The sequence below is a fragment of the Trifolium pratense genome, linkage group LG3 (genome assembly GCF_020283565.1).
Source record: "Trifolium pratense cultivar HEN17-A07 linkage group LG3, ARS_RC_1.1, whole genome shotgun sequence".
NCBI classification, from domain to species: domain Eukaryota; kingdom Viridiplantae; phylum Streptophyta; class Magnoliopsida; order Fabales; family Fabaceae; genus Trifolium; species Trifolium pratense.
In genome coordinates this window covers 50,923,213-50,944,248 of record NC_060061.1, presented here as the reverse complement: position 1 = coordinate 50,944,248, position 21,036 = coordinate 50,923,213, and the positions used below count along the sequence as shown (strand labels likewise).

Genomic DNA, 21,036 nt, shown 5'->3' with positions numbered 1-21,036 from the left:
AAAATATTACACACACATATAATATGAAATATAATATATGACTTATAATCTTTTCATCAATGATAGAAGCAACATGCAATAGTTGAGACAATCTGAAATACAGTGATAATGAGAGAACTGCATTATATCATTTATCATGCGTCAAGACAGTTTTCTTCCATGTTTTATTCAACGAAAGTGGACCGACTCATCAAACACTTGTAGATAAGTGATTCAATTCACTAGTCACTGAGCTACAGAAACACTAGAACAAGCGTTCAGTTGAATTAGGATCATTTGATTTGACATATTTGTTACCATTGAAGAATAATGATATTCCATTTCTAGGCATTGTTTATCAGAGAGGTAATTAGTAAGGCATTGTTTATAACACACTTAACCGTAGATTTCTCAGTACTCAAAAGTTGATTCTGTCTAATTTCTGCCCAGACAGTTTTGTTGATCAATTTATGTATATAGTTTTATGTATATTGGACCAATCTTTCATATGTACTTATATTTTCAATCCATATCACCAGAAATATTTATGTAGCACATGAAGTTTGTAAAACTCAAAAGATGCAACTTGTAAGTGTGATGTAGGAGGGTTTATTTAGATTTGTTATTTTTATTATTCTAGATTTGCTATTTTTATTATTCTAGATTTGCTATTTTTATTATTTCCCTTACTATTTAAACCAAACCATTGTAGCCTTGAGGGGCAGTTTTTTATTCAATAAAATATTCGAGTTTTATCTCAATTTTCGGTGGACTCCGAAACCCTATTTTGACAAGTTTGTGTTTGCGGCTTGTCTTTATCAATTAGGTTTAGCGTTTTGCTAACCTAGCGCTTCCGTTCTGCGTCAGTTGGTATCAGAGCAGGTTTCCCCTGTTCTTTCGTGAAGTGATCAGATGGGAGATCAACCGGTGACGAAAACAGAGTTTGATGGTGCCATAGCGGCTTTAACCGCGGCCATCACCGCTCTGACAACACAGGTGACGACGTTATCCAACAACAACAACAACGTTAACAACAACAACAGAATCAATCTGAACAGGGGAGGAGGTCGTGGAAACAATCATACGATGGATGATTCGAATTCAGAAGAGGAGGAGGTCGTGACTGAAGAAAGAAACGATCGTGGCAATCACCATGATTACCGCGTGAAAGCAGATATTCCATTGTTTTACGGAACGATGGGAGTAGAGGAATTTTTAGATTGGCAGATTGATGTTGACAGATTTTTCGACGTCATGGACGTCCCTGAGCACAAACAGGTTAAGATGGTGGCAATCAGGCTGAAAAGTACCGCCGCTGTCTGGTGGGACAGACTCGTTGTTCAGAGGAAGAGGCAGAAAAAGAATCCCATTCGAACTTGGCGGAAGATGAAACAATTGATGCTTGAGAGATTTTTACCTGAAGATTATGAACAAATTCTGTATAAAATGTATATTGAATGTGTTCAAGGCAAGCGATCAGTGACAGAGTATACCGCTGAATTTCTGCGTTTTTCTGAACGTAATGAATTGGGCGAATCAGAAAATCAGAAAGTGGCTCGTTATATCAGTGGATTGAAAGGATCCTTGCAGGAGAAGATGGGTTTGCAAACCGTTTGGACCGTTGCTGAAGCGTCCAACCTAGCTTTGAAGGCAGAATTGATGGAGAAATCGCCCAGAAATTTCTCCTCCTTCAGAAAGTATTCTCCCCAGAATAATACTGAATCATCAGGTGACAAAGAGAAAAGTGCAGCAGCCAGGGATTCTACTCCTGGTAATAAGGCAACTGGTAGTTCTAGCAGTGCACCACAAGGCAAAGCCCCAGCCCAAAAACAAAACAATCCATATGCCAAACCCACTATTGATTCTTGTTTTAGATGTAATGGGAAAGGTCACCGATCCAATGTCTGTCCATCAAGGAGAGTTGCAGCTGTGGTGGGAGAAAGGGACGATGATGATGAGACAGAGCAGCCTGATGAGGATGAATATGCAGAGGTAGAATTTGCTGAAGAAGAATCTGATGAAAGGGTGAATTTTGTGTTGCAGCGGATGTTACTAGCAACTAAAGAAGAAGGTCAGCGCAAAAACTTATTCAAGACTCATTGTTCTGTCAAGAATAAGGTATGTGATCTCATAATAGATAATGGGAGCACAGAGAACTTAGTGTCACAAAAATTGGTGAATTATTTTAAGTTGCCCGCAGAGCCTCATGAGAAGCCATATGCCCTTGGCTGGGTCAGCAAGGGATCCCAGGTACGAGTGACGCTGTCCTGCAGAGTTCCCATCTCCATTGGCAAACATTATAAAGAAGAGGTACTTTGTGATGTTATTGATATGGATGTTTGTCATATTTTACTTGGTAGGCCTTGGCAGTTTGATAATGATATTACTTACCGGGGACGGGATAATGTGATGATGTTTACTTAGGGCACTCATAAAATTGCTATGGCTCCTATTTTACATTTTGATAAGAATCCGAAAGACAAGAAATCTAGTTTCCTAGTGATGACTCAGGATGAGAGGAAACTTGATAAGGCTGTCAGAGAAGCTAATTGTTTTTGTCCAGTTGTTTTCAAAGGGGTGATGAGTACTGTGAAAGAAGAGGCTCCAATTCCAGGGGAAATCTTAGAAATTCTAAGGGATTTCAACGAGTTGATTGCAGATGAGCTGCCAAATGACTTACCGCCCATGAGGAATATTCAGCACCAGATTGATTTGATTCCAGGTTCAAGCCTACCAAACCTTCCTCATTATCGCATGAGTCCTAAGGAGAATGAGATTTTAAGGGAGCAAATTGAGGATTTACTAAGGAAGGGATTTATCCGTGAAAGCATGAGTCCTTGTGCCGTCCCAGTCCTTTTGGTGCCTAAGAAAGGAAATCAGTGGAGGATGTGTGTTGATAGCAGGGCCATCAACAAGATCACTATCAAGTATCGTTTTTGAAATTCTGGCACACTAGTAACACGATGTTGAACACGATGCTCCAACACTGTATGTTTGATCCGATGATCCAACACTGTGTTCAACACTGAACTAGACGAACAATAAGGAAATATAAAATGCACGAAACAGAATAACACAGTTATTTGTTAACCCAGTTCAGCATAACAGCCTACTCTGGGGGATACCAATCCAGGAGTGAATCCACTATGATAGTATTAGTTTGAAGCCCTCAATAAACGCCCCGTTTATGACTTCTCACCTAATCACCACCCGTGCTATATTCTACCTAAGTCACACCTAGGTATGAGAACCTCCGCTCAACTCCTCTTAATCACAGCCACTGTGATCGTACACGTTATAGTTTACAGATGAAGACACACTTCTTAAAACACATACCAATTCCTTACTTAAAAGCTTTGGAATTGTATACACACACTATCTCCTTGCTTAGAAGCTCCAGAGATATTACAACACAAAGACACACAGTTCCTAATCAGTGTATAAATCAACACAAGACTCAGAACACAATTAACAATACTAAAACCCTGAACACATGCTTTGTAAGACTCAAATCTGGTTTCAGTGAGTTGAACAATGGTGTCAACCTTCTTTAAATAACCTTCACGAGCTCAGGCTAGGTCTTCAATTAGGCTTCAATAGCACAGCATGATTAATGGTTCCTTCAAGGAATAATCTTCAATTAAAATGTTTTGTTTCCTTAACTTGAAGATCTGATTAGCAAGCAAAACTTGATCACGAGATCCATTAATAATTATGCGTGACAACGCTCCTTATCACAAACGAACATTTATTGTGGATTCCATATTTAGAATTTAAATCTTTTATCTCTTAATATTGAGGAACTAATAACACATAAATCGCTTACTGAAGATTCTGGAAACACCTGTGTGTTGGCACACAAATTAAAAGGCGTGGATTAAATCTTCAATCAAATCTTTCAAAGATCTTACGCAAAAATATATCATTCGCGAAAACAGAGCGCACTGGATGTGGTATCCAATGTTGAAGCATGAATGTTGTATCCAATGTTGAAGCATTCTATCCAACATCTTGCTTGAATATTTGTTTTAGCAAAATGAGGCCAACATAAAACACCAACAGTTTTCCAATTCCCCGTTTAGAAGACATGCTTGATGAATTGGCAGGATCCAAGGTGTTCTCAAAGATAGATCTGCGAAGTGGGTACCATCAGATAAGAATTAGACCTGGAGATGAATGGAAGACAGCTTTTAAGAGTAAGGATGGACTTTATGAGTGGTTGGTGATGCCTTTTGGGTTGTCTAACGCCCCTAGCACCTTCATGCGGTTGATGAATCAGGTTCTGCGTCCTTTTATTGGTTCTTTTGTGGTGGTTTATTTTGATGATATTCTGATTTATAGCAAGATCAAGGAAGAACACCTGGAACATGTGAGGCTAGTTTTGCAAGTGTTACAAGAGAATCAGCTGTACATTAACCTGAAAAAGTGCACGTTCAGTACCAACAAATTACTTTTCTTGGGGTTTGTAGTTGGTGAAGATGGAATTCAGGTGGATGAAGAGAAAGTGAGGGCTATCAGAGACTGGCCTGCACCTACATCAGTTACTGAAGTACGTAGTTTTCATGGGCTGGCTACTTTCTACAGAAGATTTATCAGAGATTTCAGCACTATCACTGCACCAATCACTGAATGTTTGAAGAAAGGAAAATACAATTGGGGTTTTGAGCAGGAGCAGAGTTTTGCCTTGATTAAAGAAAAGTTGTGTACCGCCCCTGTCTTAGCTCTTCCTGATTTTGATAAAGTGTTCCAAGTTGAGTGCGATGCTAGCGGAATTGGAATAGGGGCTGTGTTGTCTCAGGAGAAGAAACCAATTGCTTTCTTTAGTGAAAAGTTGAGTGAAGCTCGTCGAAAATGGAGTACTTATGATCAAGAATTTTATGCTGTTTTTAGAGCTCTTCGCCAGTGGGAGCACTACTTGATTCATAGAGAATTCATTTTATTCACTGATCACCAGGCTCTGAAATTTCTCCATAGTCAGAAACTGATCAACAAGATGCATGCTCGGTGGGTTAGTTTTCTGCAGAAGTTCCCTTTTATTATTCAACATAAATCTGGAGCCCTTAACAAAGTAGCTGATGCTTTGAGTAGGAGGGATTCGTTGCTTGTCACTTTAGCGCAGGAGGTAGTAGGTTTTGAATGTCTGAAGGAGTTGTATGAGAATGATGTTGAGTTCAAAGAATTATGGGTTAAATGCCGTGAGCATCCTTGTGACGATTTTCATGTTCGTGAAGGGTTTCTTTTTAAGGGAAACCGGCTGTGCATTCCATGTTCATCCTTGAGGGAGAAATTACTTAGGGATCTGCATGGTGGTGGTCTGAGTGGGCATATGGGGAGGGATAAAACCATTGCTAGTCTGGAAGAAAGGTTTTATTGGCCACACCTGAGAAAAGATGTTGGAACCATAGTCAAGAAGTGCTATACTTGCCAAGTTTCCAAAGGCCAGTCACAAAATACTGGTCTTTACATGCCTCTACCCATTCCTGATGACATTTGGCAAGATTTATCTATGGATTTTGTGTTGGGTCTACCTCGTACCCAACGAGGTGTGGATTCCGTGTTTGTGGTTGTAGACCGATTCTCCAAGATGTCCCATTTTATTGCCTGTAAGAAGACAGCTGATGCATCCAACATAGCCAAACTGTTTTTCAGGGAGGTTGTGCGTCTTCACGGAGTTCCAAAATCCATTACTTCAGACAGGGACACCAAATTCCTCAGTCATTTCTGGATCACCTTATGGAAGTTATTTGATACATCACTGAACAGGAGTTCTACAGCTCATCCCCAAACTGATGGACAAACTGAGGTCACAAACAGAACTCTGGGAAATATGATTCGATGTGTTTGTGGTGACAAACCGAAGCAGTGGGATTTGGCTCTGCCTCAAGTTGAGTTTGCTTATAACAGCACTGTGCATTCTGCTACTGGAAAAACACCTTTCTCACTTGTTTACACCTCTGTTCCTAGGCACGTGGTTGATTTGATTAAGTTGCCTAAGGCTCCTGGATTTAATGTGGCTGCTGAAAATATGGCTGAAGAGATTATAGCTGTGAAAGATTCTGTCAAGTCCAAATTGGAAGCTACTGGATTGAAAAACAAAATTGCAGCAGATAAACGCCGAAGAGTCAAAGTGTTCAATGTGGGAGATGAAGTGATGGTGTTTCTGCGAAAAGAAAGATTTCCAGTTGGTACCTACAGCAAGCTGCAGCCTCGCAAATATGGCCCGTTCCAAGTGACTCGCAAGATCAATGACAATGCTTATGTAGTGGCCCTTCCAGCATCAATGAACATTTCTAACACTTTCAATGTGGCAGATATATATGAGTACCATGCAGATGAAGTCCTTTATCAAGATGAGAACTCGGGGTCGAGTTCTTTTGAGGTGGAGGAGACTGATGTAGGAGGGTTTATTTAGATTTGTTATTTTTATTATTCTAGATTTGCTATTTTTATTATTCTAGATTTGCTATTTTTATTATTCTAGATTTACTATTTTTATTATTTCCCTTACTATTTAAACCAAACCATTGTAGCCTTGAGGGGCAGTTTTTTATTCAATAAAATATTCGAGTTTTATCTCAATTTTCGGTGGACTCCGAAACCCTATTTTGACAAGTTTGTGTTTGCGGCTTATCTTTATCAATTAGGTTTAGCGTTTTGCTAACCTAGTGATACGCCTAAAAATATGCTATTTATTTAGTTAATTTACTATTATATTTTATATGTTTTTATTTCGATTCCGAAGTTTTACTATATAAATAGTTGCTTATTTCTCATATTTTAAATAAACAGATAAAAAGTGTACGAGTTGAAGAAAGGACCGAAAATGGACTAAAAAGGAGCAAGAATGGACAAAATGGGCCACACAAGTGCAGCCAAGCCACACAAGTGCAGCCCAAGCCACATGCAGCCAAGCCCGCCAGCAAGAAGCAAATGCTGCCCGCCAGCAAGAAGCAAATGGCGCCCGCCAGCTTCTCCCATGTGGCCCTCGCCACCTACACAAAATCATGGCCATCCATTTTGATCACACGGCCAGGCGTGATTTTAACTCAAGTCCCGGTTATTTTGTTGTTTTGTTCCCCTAGCTACTAGTATAAATAGGCTAGTTCTCTTCACTCAAAAACACACACCAACTTGTAACAGTTGAGGAAGAGAATTGAGACTAAGATTTAATTCTTGGTTTCTTCTCTTAGTTTAATATTTTTATTTCCTGCTGTTGCGCTGTCGGTGTCCGTACTCAAGATTTCTTTTATTAATTCAGGTTCTTTATTTTATTTTCTTTTCTTTATTTTTATGCTTATTTTATTTATTTTATTTTTCTGTTTTTATTTAATGTCTTTATTTTTATTTATTTATTTTATGTCTTTATTTTTAGTTATGTCTAGCTAAATTTAGCGTTGCTAGGATGTGTAGTTAGTAGCTAATAGGGGTTCGGTAGTTAATTCGCGCTTAATAGTTTTCAACCACCAGTTTTAAATAAATACGTTTTCAAATAATTCGTCACGAGAGTGAGGATTGTTTTAAAGGCATTAAACCAACATTGACGAGAGTTGAGGTTTAGGGTCGGATAGTTAAAACTGACCGTTAGTTCTAAGTCCGCGAGAGCTATTTAGGATTAATGAGTTTTATATTGATTTTCAAAGGTACTTATATAGGTAAGTGAGCGCGTGAGAGCTGAGCATTTATTTTATCTAAGTATAACGCTAGTCAAGATTTGCGAGAGCTGAGATTAGTGTTTTTAAATTAAATATAATTCTTGAAAACTGACAACGGTTTTATTTTCTTAAGCAGTTTTTAATTAAGCGTTGATTATAATTCGTCACGAGAGTGAGAATTAATTAAAGTAAAAATCAATAGAGCGAGAGCGTGAGATTTCTACTAGATAGTAAAAACTGAACATTAAATCTAATTCGCAACGAGAGTTGGGATTAGAATTAATTAAATTATATTGTTTTTCAAAGAGTATTTTATTAGCGGGTGTGAGGACGAGAGTTAAGCACCACCTTTATAAATTATAATACTATCTGAATTGTATTTTTAAAACAATATAGTTTCGAAAATTTAATTGTTACACCACTAAAATCTAGAAGTAATGCAACTACTTTGTAAAGTATTTTATTAATTTCATGATGAGAGTTGTGAGAGCTGGAAGTGAGAACGGCTTTCGCCTGGAGCATCGATTTTATTAAAATACGACAATTAGATGTGGTAGTAATTTTGTCTAGCGCGAACTAAGTATTGAACCCTCTGAAGCAACTAATAGCACGTCCTAGCAATATTTTATTTACATATTAAAAATCTAAAAAATATTTATTTCTCTTATTTTAGTTATTCATTTAATCATAGCCCTTTGAATCATTAGCCTTAGATTTACAAAGCAACACTAGAATACGGTAGGTCGATTATTGGTCCTTTGGGTTCGATATCTTTTAAAACTACACGACACGACTGTATACTTGCGGTCATTGTCGCGTCACACGATCAAGTTTTTGGCGCCGTTGCCGGGGACCAATTTAGTCGATATCGTAACTCCAGTGTTACACCGTAGAGACTAAGGCAATTTTATTTTTATTTTACCCCGATTAGTTCGTTTGTTGCATGCCAAGCACTCGCTCTAGAGGCGAAAGATTGGTGCAACTAGTTAGCGAACCCGAACGTCTTTTAAGACGTAGAAATTTAGAAAATCAATTAGAGATTCCTCTTTCCGATTTAGTTATGGCTGAAGCCCCACAAGAACGACCACTAAGGTCCTACGCTATTCCTTCGCAAGAAGAACCGCACAATAGCATCACTGCCCCCGCTATCGAAGCAAATAACTTTGAGCTTAAACCTTCGTTGTTGTCGGCCGTACAACAAAACCAATTCTCCGGAAACCCCACGGATGACCCCAATTTACATTTATCCATATTCTTGCAATACGCAGATACCGTAAAGGCAAATGGTGTCAGTCCCGAAGCTATAAGACTTCGTTTATTCCCTTTCTCGTTAAGAGATAGAGCTAGAGCTTGGCTCCAGTCCCTACCATCTAACTCAGTCACCTCATGGGATGAGTTAAAGAAAGTCTTTTTAGCCAGATATTTCCCACCCAGCAAAACTGCTATGTTAAGAGCCCAAATCAATGGATTTAGACAAAGAGACAACGAATCTCTTTTCGAAGCATGGGAAAGATACAAAGAAATGATTAGGATATGTCCTCATCATGGGCTCGAAAATTGGCTAATTATCCATACCTTTTACAATGGTCTCTTGTATAATACAAGAATGACAATAGACGCCGCAGCTGGTGGCGCACTTATGGATAAACCATACAACCAAGCCTATCAGCTTATCGAGAGCATGGCTCAGAACCATTATCAGTGGGGAAACGAGAGAACATCCGTAGAGAAACCTCAAACGAAAGGCGGTATGTACGAAGTAAACGAGCTTGACCTTGTTAAAGCCAAACTTGAAGCTCTAACTCAAAAGATGGAGAGTATGACCACAACACCTGCAGCCACCGTGGCTGCAACAATTTCAAATTGCGAACTATGTGGAATTCAAGGGCACACTATCGCTGAATGTCAACTCTTGACGGAAGTTCCCCCAGACCAAGTGAACTATACTCAAGGAAACCCTTACAACCAAGGTCCGAGGAACCATCCATACCTTTCGTACCAAAGCAACAATGCTCTATATGCACCCAGCCAAGCACCTACTCCTTCACCACCAGGTTTCCAAAATACTACATACCCTGCTCCTAGGAAGTCTAACCTTGAACTATTAATGGAAAACTTCATAACTACCCAAGTTCAAACCAACCTTCAAACTAGTGAGCAAATTAAGCAAATAACAAGCAAGTTAGATGTCTTGACCACTCACAATAAGATGTTAGAGACACAAATCGCACAAGTGGCACAACAACAAGCATCTACCTCTGCTCCTGCAGGCATATTTCCTGGCCAGCCTCAGCCAAACCCTAGGGGACATGTGAATGCTGTTATATTACGAAGTGGGACACAATATGATGGACCAGCTGATCCTAGAACTAAAAATCCTGCCATGCAACCCAATTCCGATAAGACAACTGAGAAGGAGAGTGAACCAAAAGAAAAGGAGGATAGTGGAGAGGAAACCAAAGAGAAAGAGAAACCTTACGTTCCTCCCCCACCATATAAACCACCCATCCCGTATCCTCAAAGATTAGTACAATCCAAAAACGTAGGGCAGTTTAAGAAATTTGTAGAGCTTCTACAAAAACTAAACATCACAATACCTTTTACGGAAGCTATCACACAAATGCCCTCGTACGCTAAGTTTCTTAAAGATATCTTAACTAATAAGAAAAAGATCGAGGAAGAAGAAACCGTTATGCTTACTGCCGAGTGTAGCTCCATACTTCAAAATAATATGCCTCCTAAGCTAAAAGACCCAGGAAGTTTTTCCATACCATGTGTCATTGGAAAACATGTCATAGATAGAGCACTATGCGATTTAGGAGCCAGTATAAGCTTAATGCCTATGCCCATATATGAAAAACTTAAGTTAGGAGAATTGAGATCAACTAAAATGTCAATACAATTTGCTGACCGTTCTGTCAAATACCCCCTAGGTATACTAGAAAACGTGCCAGTACGTATAGGTCAATTCTTTATCCCAACTGATTTTATAGTCATGGACATTAGGGAAGATTCCAATACACCCATAATTTTAGGAAGGCCATTCTTAGCAACCGCCGGTGCCATAATAGATGTGAAAAAAGGAAAACTCACCTTTGAAGTAGGTGAAGAAAAAGTTGAATTTATCTTAACACAATTCATGAACGCATCGGCCATTGAAGATAATTGTTACATGGTAGACGTCATCCAAGAATGTAGAAAAGAGAGTGAGAAGGATCAAACTAAACATTCTGAAATTTTAAAAACTTCCACTCCTCCAACTCATAAAAATGGTGATGACGACCTAGCTAAATGTTTAGAGATTACACAAGTTCCTAAACCTAGCCATGCTAAACCAACTTTAAAACTAAAAACTCCATCAAGACTCCAAAAAGGAACCCCTGTGGCTCCGAATAAATTAAAAGGCCCCGTTTCTAAGAAAATACCTCCCGACATATTAAAAGACCACCCAGAAAATAACATCGCTCAAAATAAAATACCCCCGGGTGTCTCTAAGAAAAAGAAAGAAAAAAAGAAGAGAAGACCTATGAAATGGTCTGACATTTTCAAATGGAGACCCAAGAATATTGAGCATAATTTAAAAGATGTGAGTCTAGAGGAGGAACCATGTTGACCTATAGGTCTAGATAGTCGAGCTAACCGACGTTAAACAAAGCGCTGCATGGGAGGCAACCCATGAGTTTTCTTTAATTCTTGTTTAATTTTTGCTTTCTTTTATTTTTGATTTTTTTTATGACTATCTCTGATGATCCTATGACTAATAGAGCTCCCACGCACATTTCTCCAAATGTTGCCGCTGGTGGGGGCGCAAGCATTGTTCCACCTGCACACACTACACATTTTTCTAACACTTTTGCAGGTAGTTCCTCCTCATCAAGGCAAAGCACTATCGATGATGTACTCCATGAGACACGCGCCCAAAATGAATTAAATCAAGAGCGCGATGGATTATTTTATGCCATGCACCAACAACAAGAGGAGATGATGGAACGAATGACATTCATGCAAGCCCAGCAAAACCAAATTCTTCAAAACCAACATGAGATGCAGGGCTATTATCATAGATGGGAGAGCTCAGAAGAGCACCGTCAACAACAGCTCGACAATGTCATACAAGAGCTAGGTGGTTTGAGGCTTCAGTTCAACAATTTCTAAAAACCATCAACAGCCTCCTCCATGATCTACCACGGGTTTTACGCTCCAAAGCTACTCTTGCGTCGCAACAGTGAGGACACTGTTGGATTTAAGTTTAGGGGAGTATTCTACTATCTCTATTTACTTTTAATTTTTAGTTATTTGAATTTTTATTTCCTTTCGCATAATAAAAAAATTAAATTTATAGTATCTTCTTTGGTTTTTCTAAATTTTCCCTTTTCTTGAGCCAAATTAAAAATTTTTCCAAAGACTTAGGATAATAGCTCACTTAGAAAGTATATAGGTTAAGAAAAGACGAGAGGCTAAGTTAAGGAAATTAGGGAATTTCACAACAAAATCGGTATTTTTCCAACACCCAGAAGTCTCCCTAGTATAGATATCAATTTGAATAACCATTGTGCCAAAATCTCCTGATTTAAATTTGTGGAATCCTTTAGTAGTTTATCTATCCAGTCGGACACCATCTATAAAGTCACGCATTAAGTAGGTTTGTCGATAAATATAAGCGAATCATCTAAGCAAAATTCTTAAGGTCATACTGTGGTAATACGGTTAAACCTTAAAGAAAAAAATTTATAAGGTCATACTGTGGTAATACGGTTAAACCTTGAAAAAATATTTATATGATTGCTAATACAAAATTTGTATCATCAAAATTTGTATCATCAAGCTAATTGCAGGTTGAAAAAGATGAATAAAGACGCTAACCGATTTTCTTACCATGTGTGTGACATAGATAAAGGGTCTTAATGTGACTGTCTAGAATGAAAAAGGATGAAACAAAGGAGAATATTTAGATTTTAGTACAACGGCATGATCCAAATTCGGTATGTATAAGAGGGAGAACTTTGTGTGTCGTTGAAATACCCTTCTTGATTGTATAAAGAACCTAACTAATTAATCTTAGCCGATTTAAATTTCTGACCACGTATGAGTACTTGTGATGTTATTTTTCTCTAAGTCTGTGTGTGTGAGTTGTTTCGCATTTCAAATGTTTTCTATATGCAAGCTAAATTGCTTGAGGACAAGCAATGGTTCAAGTTTAGGGGAGTTTGATACGCCTAAAAATATGCTATTTATTTAGTTAATTTACTATTATATTTTATATGTTTTTATTTCGATTCCGAAGTTTTACTATATAAATAGTTGCTTATTTCTCATATTTTAAATAAACAGATAAAAAGTGTACGAGTTGAAGAAAGGACCGAAAATGGACTAAAAAGGAGCAAGAATGGACAAAATGGGCCACACAAGTGCAGCCAAGCCACACAAGTGCAGCCCAAGCCACATGCAGCCAAGCCCGCCAGCAAGAAGCAAATGCTGCCCGCCAGCAAGAAGCAAATGGCGCCCGCCAGCTTCTCCCATGTGGCCCTCGCCACCTACACAAAATCATGGCCATCCATTTTGATCACACGGCCAGGCGTGATTTTAACTCAAGTCCCACATCGGTTATTTTGTTGTTTTGTTCCCCTAGCTACTAGTATAAATAGGCTAGTTCTCTTCACTCAAAAACACACACCAACTTGTAACAGTTGAGGAAGAGAATTGAGACTAAGATTTAATTCTTGGTTTCTTCTCTTAGTTTAATATTTTTATTTCCTGCTGTTGCGCTGTCGGTGTCCGTACTCAAGATTTCTTTTATTAATTCAGGTTCTTTATTTTATTTTCTTTTCTTTATTTTTATGCTTATTTTATTTATTTTATTTTTCTGTTTTTATTTAATGTCTTTATTTTTATTTATTTATTTTATGTCTTTATTTTTAGTTATGTCTAGCTAAATTTAGCGTTGCTAGGATGTGTAGTTAGTAGCTAATAGGGGTTCGGTAGTTAATTCGCGCTTAATAGTTTTCAACCACCAGTTTTAAATAAATACGTTTTCAAATAATTCGTCACGAGAGTGAGGATTGTTTTAAAGGCATTAAACCAACATTGACGAGAGTTGAGGTTTAGGGTCGGATAGTTAAAACTGACCGTTAGTTCTAAGTCCGCGAGAGCTATTTAGGATTAATGAGTTTTATATTGATTTTCAAAGGTACTTATATAGGTAAGTGAGCGCGTGAGAGCTGAGCATTTATTTTATCTAAGTATAATGCTAGTCAAGATTTGCGAGAGCTGAGATTAGTGTTTTTAAATTAAATATAATTCTTGAAAACTGACAACGGTTTTATTTTCTTAAGCAGTTTTTAATTAAGCGTTGATTATAATTCGTCACGAGAGTGAGAATTAATTAAAGTAAAAATCAATAGAGCGAGAGCGTGAGATTTCTACTAGATAGTAAAAACTGAACATTAAATCTAATTCGCAACGAGAGTTGGGATTAGAATTAATTAAATTATATTGTTTTTCAAAGAGTATTTTATTAGCGGGTGTGAGGACGAGAGTTAAGCACCACCTTTATAAATTATAATACTATCTGAATTGTATTTTTAAAACAATATAGTTTCGAAAATTTAATTGTTACACCACTAAAATCTAGAAGTAATGCAACTACTTTGTAAAGTATTTTATTAATTTCATGATGAGAGTTGTGAGAGCTGGAAGTGAGAACGGCTTTCGCCTGGAGCATCGATTTTATTAAAATACGACAATTAGATGTGGTAGTAATTTTGTCTAGCGCGAACTAAGTATTGAACCCTCTGAAGCAACTAATAGCACGTCCTAGCAATATTTTATTTACATATTAAAAATCTAAAAAATATTTATTGTCTTTTGGGTTCGATATCTTTTAAAACTACACGACACGACTGTATACTTGCGGTCATTGTCGCGTCACACGATCACCTAGCGCTTCCGTTCTGCGTCAAAGTGTTTGAGCTTGTATAAACATTTTCTCGAACCATCTTAGATTCATTGGCTTTCCCTTTTCTAACTCAATAATTACTTTGTCAGAATAGTTAGGTGAAAAGTTACTTAGTTGAAGGAATTGATGGTTATATATATGGTCAAATGAGCAGCTAAAAAGAAATATCAGTCCTTACTTTGTAGAGTTTTGTATCAGAATTTGTATTTTGCACAATCAAAAAGAATTTTAGCTAATTCTTTCTAAAGCTTGAAACATATTAAGTTTGGTTGCGCGAAAATGAACACGCATGCTAGACCATGTTGCTATTCTGTGGTCTTGCTGTTGCTTCTAGACTCCATTCCTCTTAACATGACATCCATCAGTAACTTATGGCTTCGACTTTCTGTTTTCTTAAAATCCTGAATTGAGTGACTGACATACTTGATGACATACACCATACATCACTGCAAAACTTGACTATTTTACGGCAATCCTCAAATAAGGTTGACTAAGCTGTTCCTGTCTTTGTTTAGTAAACAAAACTAAACCGATTGTTTTGGTATATGCTAAGATATGATCATAAAAAGCTCACATTTAATATAGTACTATGCAATGCAAGAAGGAAAGTTTGTTTTCCTCTGTCTAATTTTGAACTCAATCCTTATGAAACTTTTTTTTTATGTTGCAGAGAGGAAGTTGCATTTACTTCCATTTCTGTTTATGCACACAGGTTTCATCAAAGGAAATACTGTATTTAATACCTATATATATTCAACAAATATGAATATTTAGAACCAATAATAACATGAATTCTTCTACTTGTTCCATTTATTTATGCTTCATGTGGTACATGCTAACAAAGGAGTGAAACAAAAGCTTTCAAACATATGAACATTCATTTACTTACAGATACAAATTAAGAATATTACAAACCCTACTGCATTGTACTCTGTCCGACCGAGTGATCGAATCATGCAGGTTATTAGGAAACATAGAAAGATGCATTCAAATCATGATAAAATACAGACTCAATATATTAGCAAAATATATCCAATCTTGTGGCAATCAATGGAAACCATACTTTTGTCTTCAATTCATCATGTGAGCTGATTTTCATCCACTTAGTCTTTGGTCATCTGAAAACATCAAATAAGCATTTTTCTTTCATTAGCTCCACATAAATGATTGTCAAATTTTGATGTTGTAGAAAATGTTAATCAGAAAATTCCATTTAGATTCTAGTTTACAAAAACAAGAAATTATGGGTTTGATCAGAAGCACATTACATAGCACAACATAATGAGATGAGCTATAGAAAAGTCTCAAACTAAACAAAACTACATTAAGTGACTCTTGGAATAATATTTGCAGCAAAAAGTGTACAATAAATTGAAGTTCAAGATATCATCAAATTTCAGAATACATAAAAAGAAAATTTTAGGAGGAATGTATTTTTAGAATATTATAAAAAGTTTTTCTGGACAAAATAAGCATAAAATTTGATTTCTAGGTCCAAATTTTCATAATTTTTTATCTTAAACTTTTGATGTTTGAAAAACCTTATATAAAAAAACTCTAAAATTTTGTAAAAGAATATTTTTATAATGTTCTAAACATGTCTACAAAAAATCATTAAAAACTTTAAAAAATCGTTCAAAAGGATAATTAAACAAATTTGGTTTCAACAAGAAATAAAACTACATGCAATTATTTTTATAGCTAGGGACAACAAAGTGCCACAATATATTTTATGGAGACAAAAAACGAAAGTGTATACTGTAATTTCGTAATGACGAAAAATTATTGAATGTTTTGAGTGAACACGAAAAAGTAGGACTTGAATTCTTTCTCTGTATCACTCTCCTTCCTTTCTCATTTTAATATCTGTTTTCATTAACAATTGTTTAGAAATTAACCCCCTAACAATTTCCCTATAAAAGAAATTAGTATCTAAGCAGAGATTGATTATTGGCTTTGTGTTGAGAATAGAATCTAGAGCCATCAAAATGTTAAGAGATATCTTTGGATTGTGAACACAGATTAAAGAGGAACGTACCTGAAACACGGGAACACAACTTGTCACCAGATTGTGACTTGGTAATTTATAGATATGACAGGGATGTGTGCAATTTTGGACCAATGTTCCTTCCTTTTATACCTTTCTTCTAATAATGGGCATTTATAAATGCCCAGTTCCCAAAGAGAGTCAGGGAGGTTGTCTTCTGGTAATGACTCAAGCTTTTCACAATTCCAAAATACAAGTGATTTCAGCGAGGAAGGGAGGCAGTTTTCTGGCAATGACTCAAAGGTAAGATGTTCACAATACTCAAAGGTAAGATGTTCGAGAGAGGAGAGGTGTCGAAGCCCACTAACATCAAAGGCCTTCATTTTATTATTATAACGGATAGTCAGAAACACAAGGGAGATGGGTAGCAACGACTCCTTCATCAAGGTCTTAACTATATCATCACAACCTCCAATACTCAATCTTGAAAGACCGGTTAGGCCTTGAAGGCCCCATTCCATTACAGGCAGCGTTGTTCTAATTCCGCTCGACAGCAGATCTATTGATTGTAATTTGGGAGGTAGACAAATACCTTCACAAAATGACAACTCTCCTTCACAACACAACAACAAATCTGTGAGAGCAGTGAGTGTGTCCATCTTAACCTTGACTTTCAACGAACAAAGGGATATGATTTTAAGTGATTGGAGGTTTGACGGCCGACGAGAAGGACTTTCTAAAATATAAATGGAGTCCAGACTCTTACATGTAGATATCTCAAGTGTTTGGAGGGCAGGAAAACCATCAAGTGGAAAGGATGCAAGTGCATCACAGCTACTCCGTAAAACAAGAATCACAAGGGATGTGTAATTGCTCCACGTTTTAGGAGGAAGGAAGGATAAATTCTTACAGCTTTCAATAACAAGTGATTGCAATGAAGTGGGTAGACCACTTGAGGGAAATGCAGTCAAAGCAGAAAGAGATGAGAGTTTCAAGTGTTGAAAACAAGTGCTTCTCAGAATCAAATTTGGCACATATAATAGCGCATGACACCATTGAATCACTACATCTTGCATCATACATGGAGAATCACTCTCAAGCAATGATAATTGGGTCCTTTCAGAAAGCCCATTGATACTAATTTTCTTTATTGTCGACAACCAATGCAAAGTGGAAGGTGTTTCCAATAGATGAGCACAACCTTCTATTACAATTTCTTCTATACAAGGAAGGTGGCTAGGAAAATGACCTCTTAGTTCTGGACAGTTAAGTAACTCCATAGTTCTAAGTCGAGGAAAAGCAAAGTTTATGCCTTCGAACTGAAGCCATTCCTTCCAACTTGGCATGCTGTCAAATTTTATCCGCTCAAGCGATAGAAATGGTTGGAAGGAAGAATTGGAACATTCCCCTCCCTCGGTAAAATAGAACTCTAGGCCAATTGTCTTCAATATCTTCATACCATGTATTTCTAGGTCTTTGAGAGAAGGTAGCTGCCCTAGAGGTGGAAGTTTCGCGCAATATTCACAATTATTGATGCGAAGGGACACCAAATTAGAAAACGATGAATTTCCCATCCAACTAGGAAAACTTGTCCCGACATACAAGTCAATGTTCAGGCTCTTCAGGTTTATTGGTGGTTGCAACATAGAAAACACAGCTTTAACCTTTTGCGAGTCTTCGCTTTGTTTGCCCCATAACAGCTCTAACTCCTCAATTTTCTCTTTGCTTTTTAGGTTGGCATCTTCTGCCTCCCTAGCATCAATGACATTATGCAAATCCTTGATGGTAAGTTTTCCCTGTAGGTTTGTGAATTTGCTTAGCTCTTTGATGCTTAACCCTACATGTCGCTTACCCACTGCAAAAACTGTCAAAGTTTGGAGGTTTTCTAATCTTGCAATTTCAACAGGCAACTCTTTTATGTTCGTATCTGTTATGTCAAGGTGACGTAAATTGATTAAATTTCCCATATGTACTGGCAATTCGGTTAGATCCGTACATATTGATAAAATCAATGTCTGCAAATTGTAAAGGTTACATGTTGTATCAGGCAAGCTTTCGATTCCAGTGGTGGAGAGATCTAAATACCGCAATTGCAGTAAATTTCCAATTGTATCCGGAAGCTTTATGATGTTTCTATACTTTGACAGCGATAACACACGCAACCTTTTGAGTGTTGGTAGGAAATCGTCAACCACCTTGATGGATATGTAATTGGAAGCATACACGGAGGTAATAGATAGAAAGCTACGCAACAATTTCAAATTGTAGACATTCTTAAACTTTTTGAAAATGTCATAGTGTTCTTGGTTATATGAGATATGACGAACATTTTCAGAGATGTCACCACATTCAAACCTGCAACAACTTTTCCCAGATACGACTGTAGCTAAATCATTGACAAGGTCATGCATGAGAAATATTTTTCCAACAGCATCATCATTTGATTGTTGAATTAAGGATCTGGATAACAGTTCAGCAAAGCAATCATCACCTAATTCCTCCATCTCTTTTCCCCCTTGATAATAATCAAGGAAGCCTTCTGCCATCCATAACAAAACCAATGTCTTCCTATCAAGTCGGTAATCTTTTGGAAAAATTGAACAGTATGCAAAACATCTTTTCAAATGAGAGGGAAGATATTGATAACTCAAATGCAAAGCAGGAAGAATATTATTATTTGGTAAGTTCCATACATCACTGTTCAAAATTGAAGTCCACTCAATTGTGTCTACCTTTGAACGTAGAAGTCCTCCTAGTGTTTTAGCAGCTATTGGCAGTCCGCCACACTTTTTTGCAATTTTCCTGCCAATTTCTTCGAGGGTTGTGTTTTTACTATGGCGAAACTCATCACTTCCCAATGCATGCTTTGATAGTAAAGACCAGCATTCTTCATTTGATAGTGGTTCTAATTTTTGAATAGGAAATGTGTGTGCCACCTCTGCAACTTTTTGTTGACGCGTTGTTACAATCACCCTGCTTCCAGGTTTTCCCTCAATGAAGGGACTTACCAGATCTTCCCAATCATTGTAATTATCATTCCACATATCATCCAACACAAACAAAAATCTTTTCTCCCTCGAGATTTTCTTTAATTCAACTCGAAGGAAATCAAGATTAGTGCTTTCCCAAGTTTTGGAAGTGATAGATTCAAGGAGAGACTTGGTTACTCTCATAGTATCAAAATCCTCAGATACACAAGCCCAGGCTTTCATATCAAAATGTTGTTGAACTTTTTCATCGTTGTAAAGAAGTTGGGCAAGGGTAGTTTTTCCTAAACCTCCCATGCCCAAAATTGCAACAACACCTATATTTTTACTGGTTGTGTCCTTCTGTGATAGCAACATGTTCATTATTGTCTCTTTTTCATTCTTCCTACCCACCATGGCAGATTCATTTCCCACTGAACTTGAATGTGGTCTATGAGAAACTCTAGCACTTTTAGTTTGCAAATCACGTATATCTTTATGTTGTGCAAAAGTTTCCAGCCTTTCGCACATGATCTTCATCTGAGAATTGATCTCTCCATTCAAGTTTTTAAAAGGAGATGAAAAGATGTTCCACTTCCACACCGGATTAGCTTTTTTGCCAACTTGTGTATTTTCCATCTTGCATCGCAGGGAATCATAGCTGATTTGGTTGAGCAGATCCTCGGCATCAAAGACAGCATCTTTCAAATCATCAAGCCATTGTTTGACAATACGATTGTTGATCTGCTTCTCCTCTGCATCATCCATTACACCTTGAAGATATTGCAGTGTTGTTCTTAACTTCATCAAGAGTGGTTCATTAAGCTTGGTTTTTTTGATGTAATCAACAAACTCTGGTGAAGCAAGTTTGTCAAGTAAGGTCTGAACAGTTGCAGAGAGAAAAGCACCTCCTATCATAGCTGCAGCCATTTTCAATTGATATCTGAATTTTGAAGAAAAGTTAAGAGCTATGAAGATTGAAGGATAGTAGTAAAGACTCAAGAAGACTATAGCATGTGAATGGATAACAGTACTGTGATTTTGGATGGTTGGCAATGCATGTAGTAAAGGTAGACTCGAAAAGCCTCACATGTGAATGAATAGTATCAGTAATAATACTTGTTAGTTGGCTATTAATTATGGTAGAAATTGCCCAGAAAAGTATATGGAAAATGACAAGTGATATTAGTGCATGGGCCAAAATCAAAGACTTGACACCACCACCATACTGACATAGTCATTCAATTATTTGAGGAGGGCCACTTCTTTCAATTATTTGAGCATTAATATCTTTAAATGATCATATTTGAAAATTGAAAATGTTTAGTACACGTGACAAATAATTGATTAATGGTACATATGTTCACATAAGAAAAGAAAATGAAATTCTAGTGTGGAAGCAAGACTTTAATATTTTGATGTGTTTATCTATGCTCCTGAAATTTCAGTTGAGTTTCAACTTTCAAGAACCTTTACAAACAATTTTGAGAAAATTCT

The 21,036-nt window shown here is 37.2% G+C and overlaps 3 protein-coding genes and 1 pseudogene across 3 annotated transcripts; 2 read left to right on the top strand and 2 right to left on the bottom strand.

The window, feature by feature from the left end:
- Positions 1 to 891: 891 nt before the first annotated feature.
- LOC123915330 lies at positions 892 to 2,403 on the top strand. Its single transcript, XM_045966462.1, has one exon. The coding sequence runs from the start codon at positions 892 to 894 to the stop codon at positions 2,401 to 2,403; it is 1,512 nt and encodes a 503-aa protein (XP_045822418.1).
- A 6,680-nt stretch (positions 2,404 to 9,083) lies between these two features.
- On the bottom strand, positions 9,084 to 9,182 carry LOC123919184 (annotated as a pseudogene).
- A 522-nt stretch (positions 9,183 to 9,704) lies between these two features.
- LOC123915820 lies at positions 9,705 to 11,745 on the top strand. Its single transcript, XM_045967073.1, has one exon. The coding sequence runs from the start codon at positions 9,739 to 9,741 to the stop codon at positions 11,242 to 11,244; it is 1,506 nt and encodes a 501-aa protein (XP_045823029.1). The 5' UTR covers positions 9,705 to 9,738; the 3' UTR covers positions 11,245 to 11,745.
- A 3,623-nt stretch (positions 11,746 to 15,368) lies between these two features.
- On the bottom strand, positions 15,369 to 20,809 carry LOC123915819 (putative disease resistance RPP13-like protein 1). Its single transcript, XM_045967072.1, has 2 exons — positions 16,625 to 20,809; positions 15,369 to 15,704 (listed from the first exon to the last, which is right to left on the bottom strand). The coding sequence occupies exon 1, from the start codon at positions 20,467 to 20,469 to the stop codon at positions 16,648 to 16,650; it is 3,822 nt and encodes a 1,273-aa protein (XP_045823028.1). The 5' UTR covers positions 20,470 to 20,809; the 3' UTR covers positions 15,369 to 15,704; positions 16,625 to 16,647.
- Positions 20,810 to 21,036: the final 227 nt, after the last annotated feature.

What these genes read in the sequence shown, in the direction of transcription:
- LOC123915330 (XM_045966462.1), top strand. Translation starts at nt 892, where the DNA reads ATGGGAGATCAACCGGTGACGAAAACAGAGTTTGATGGTGCCATAGCG.
- LOC123915820 (XM_045967073.1), top strand. Translation starts at nt 9,739, where the DNA reads ATGGAAAACTTCATAACTACCCAAGTTCAAACCAACCTTCAAACTAGT.
- LOC123915819 (XM_045967072.1), bottom strand. Translation starts at nt 20,469, where the DNA reads ATGGCTGCAGCTATGATAGGAGGTGCTTTTCTCTCTGCAACTGTTCAG.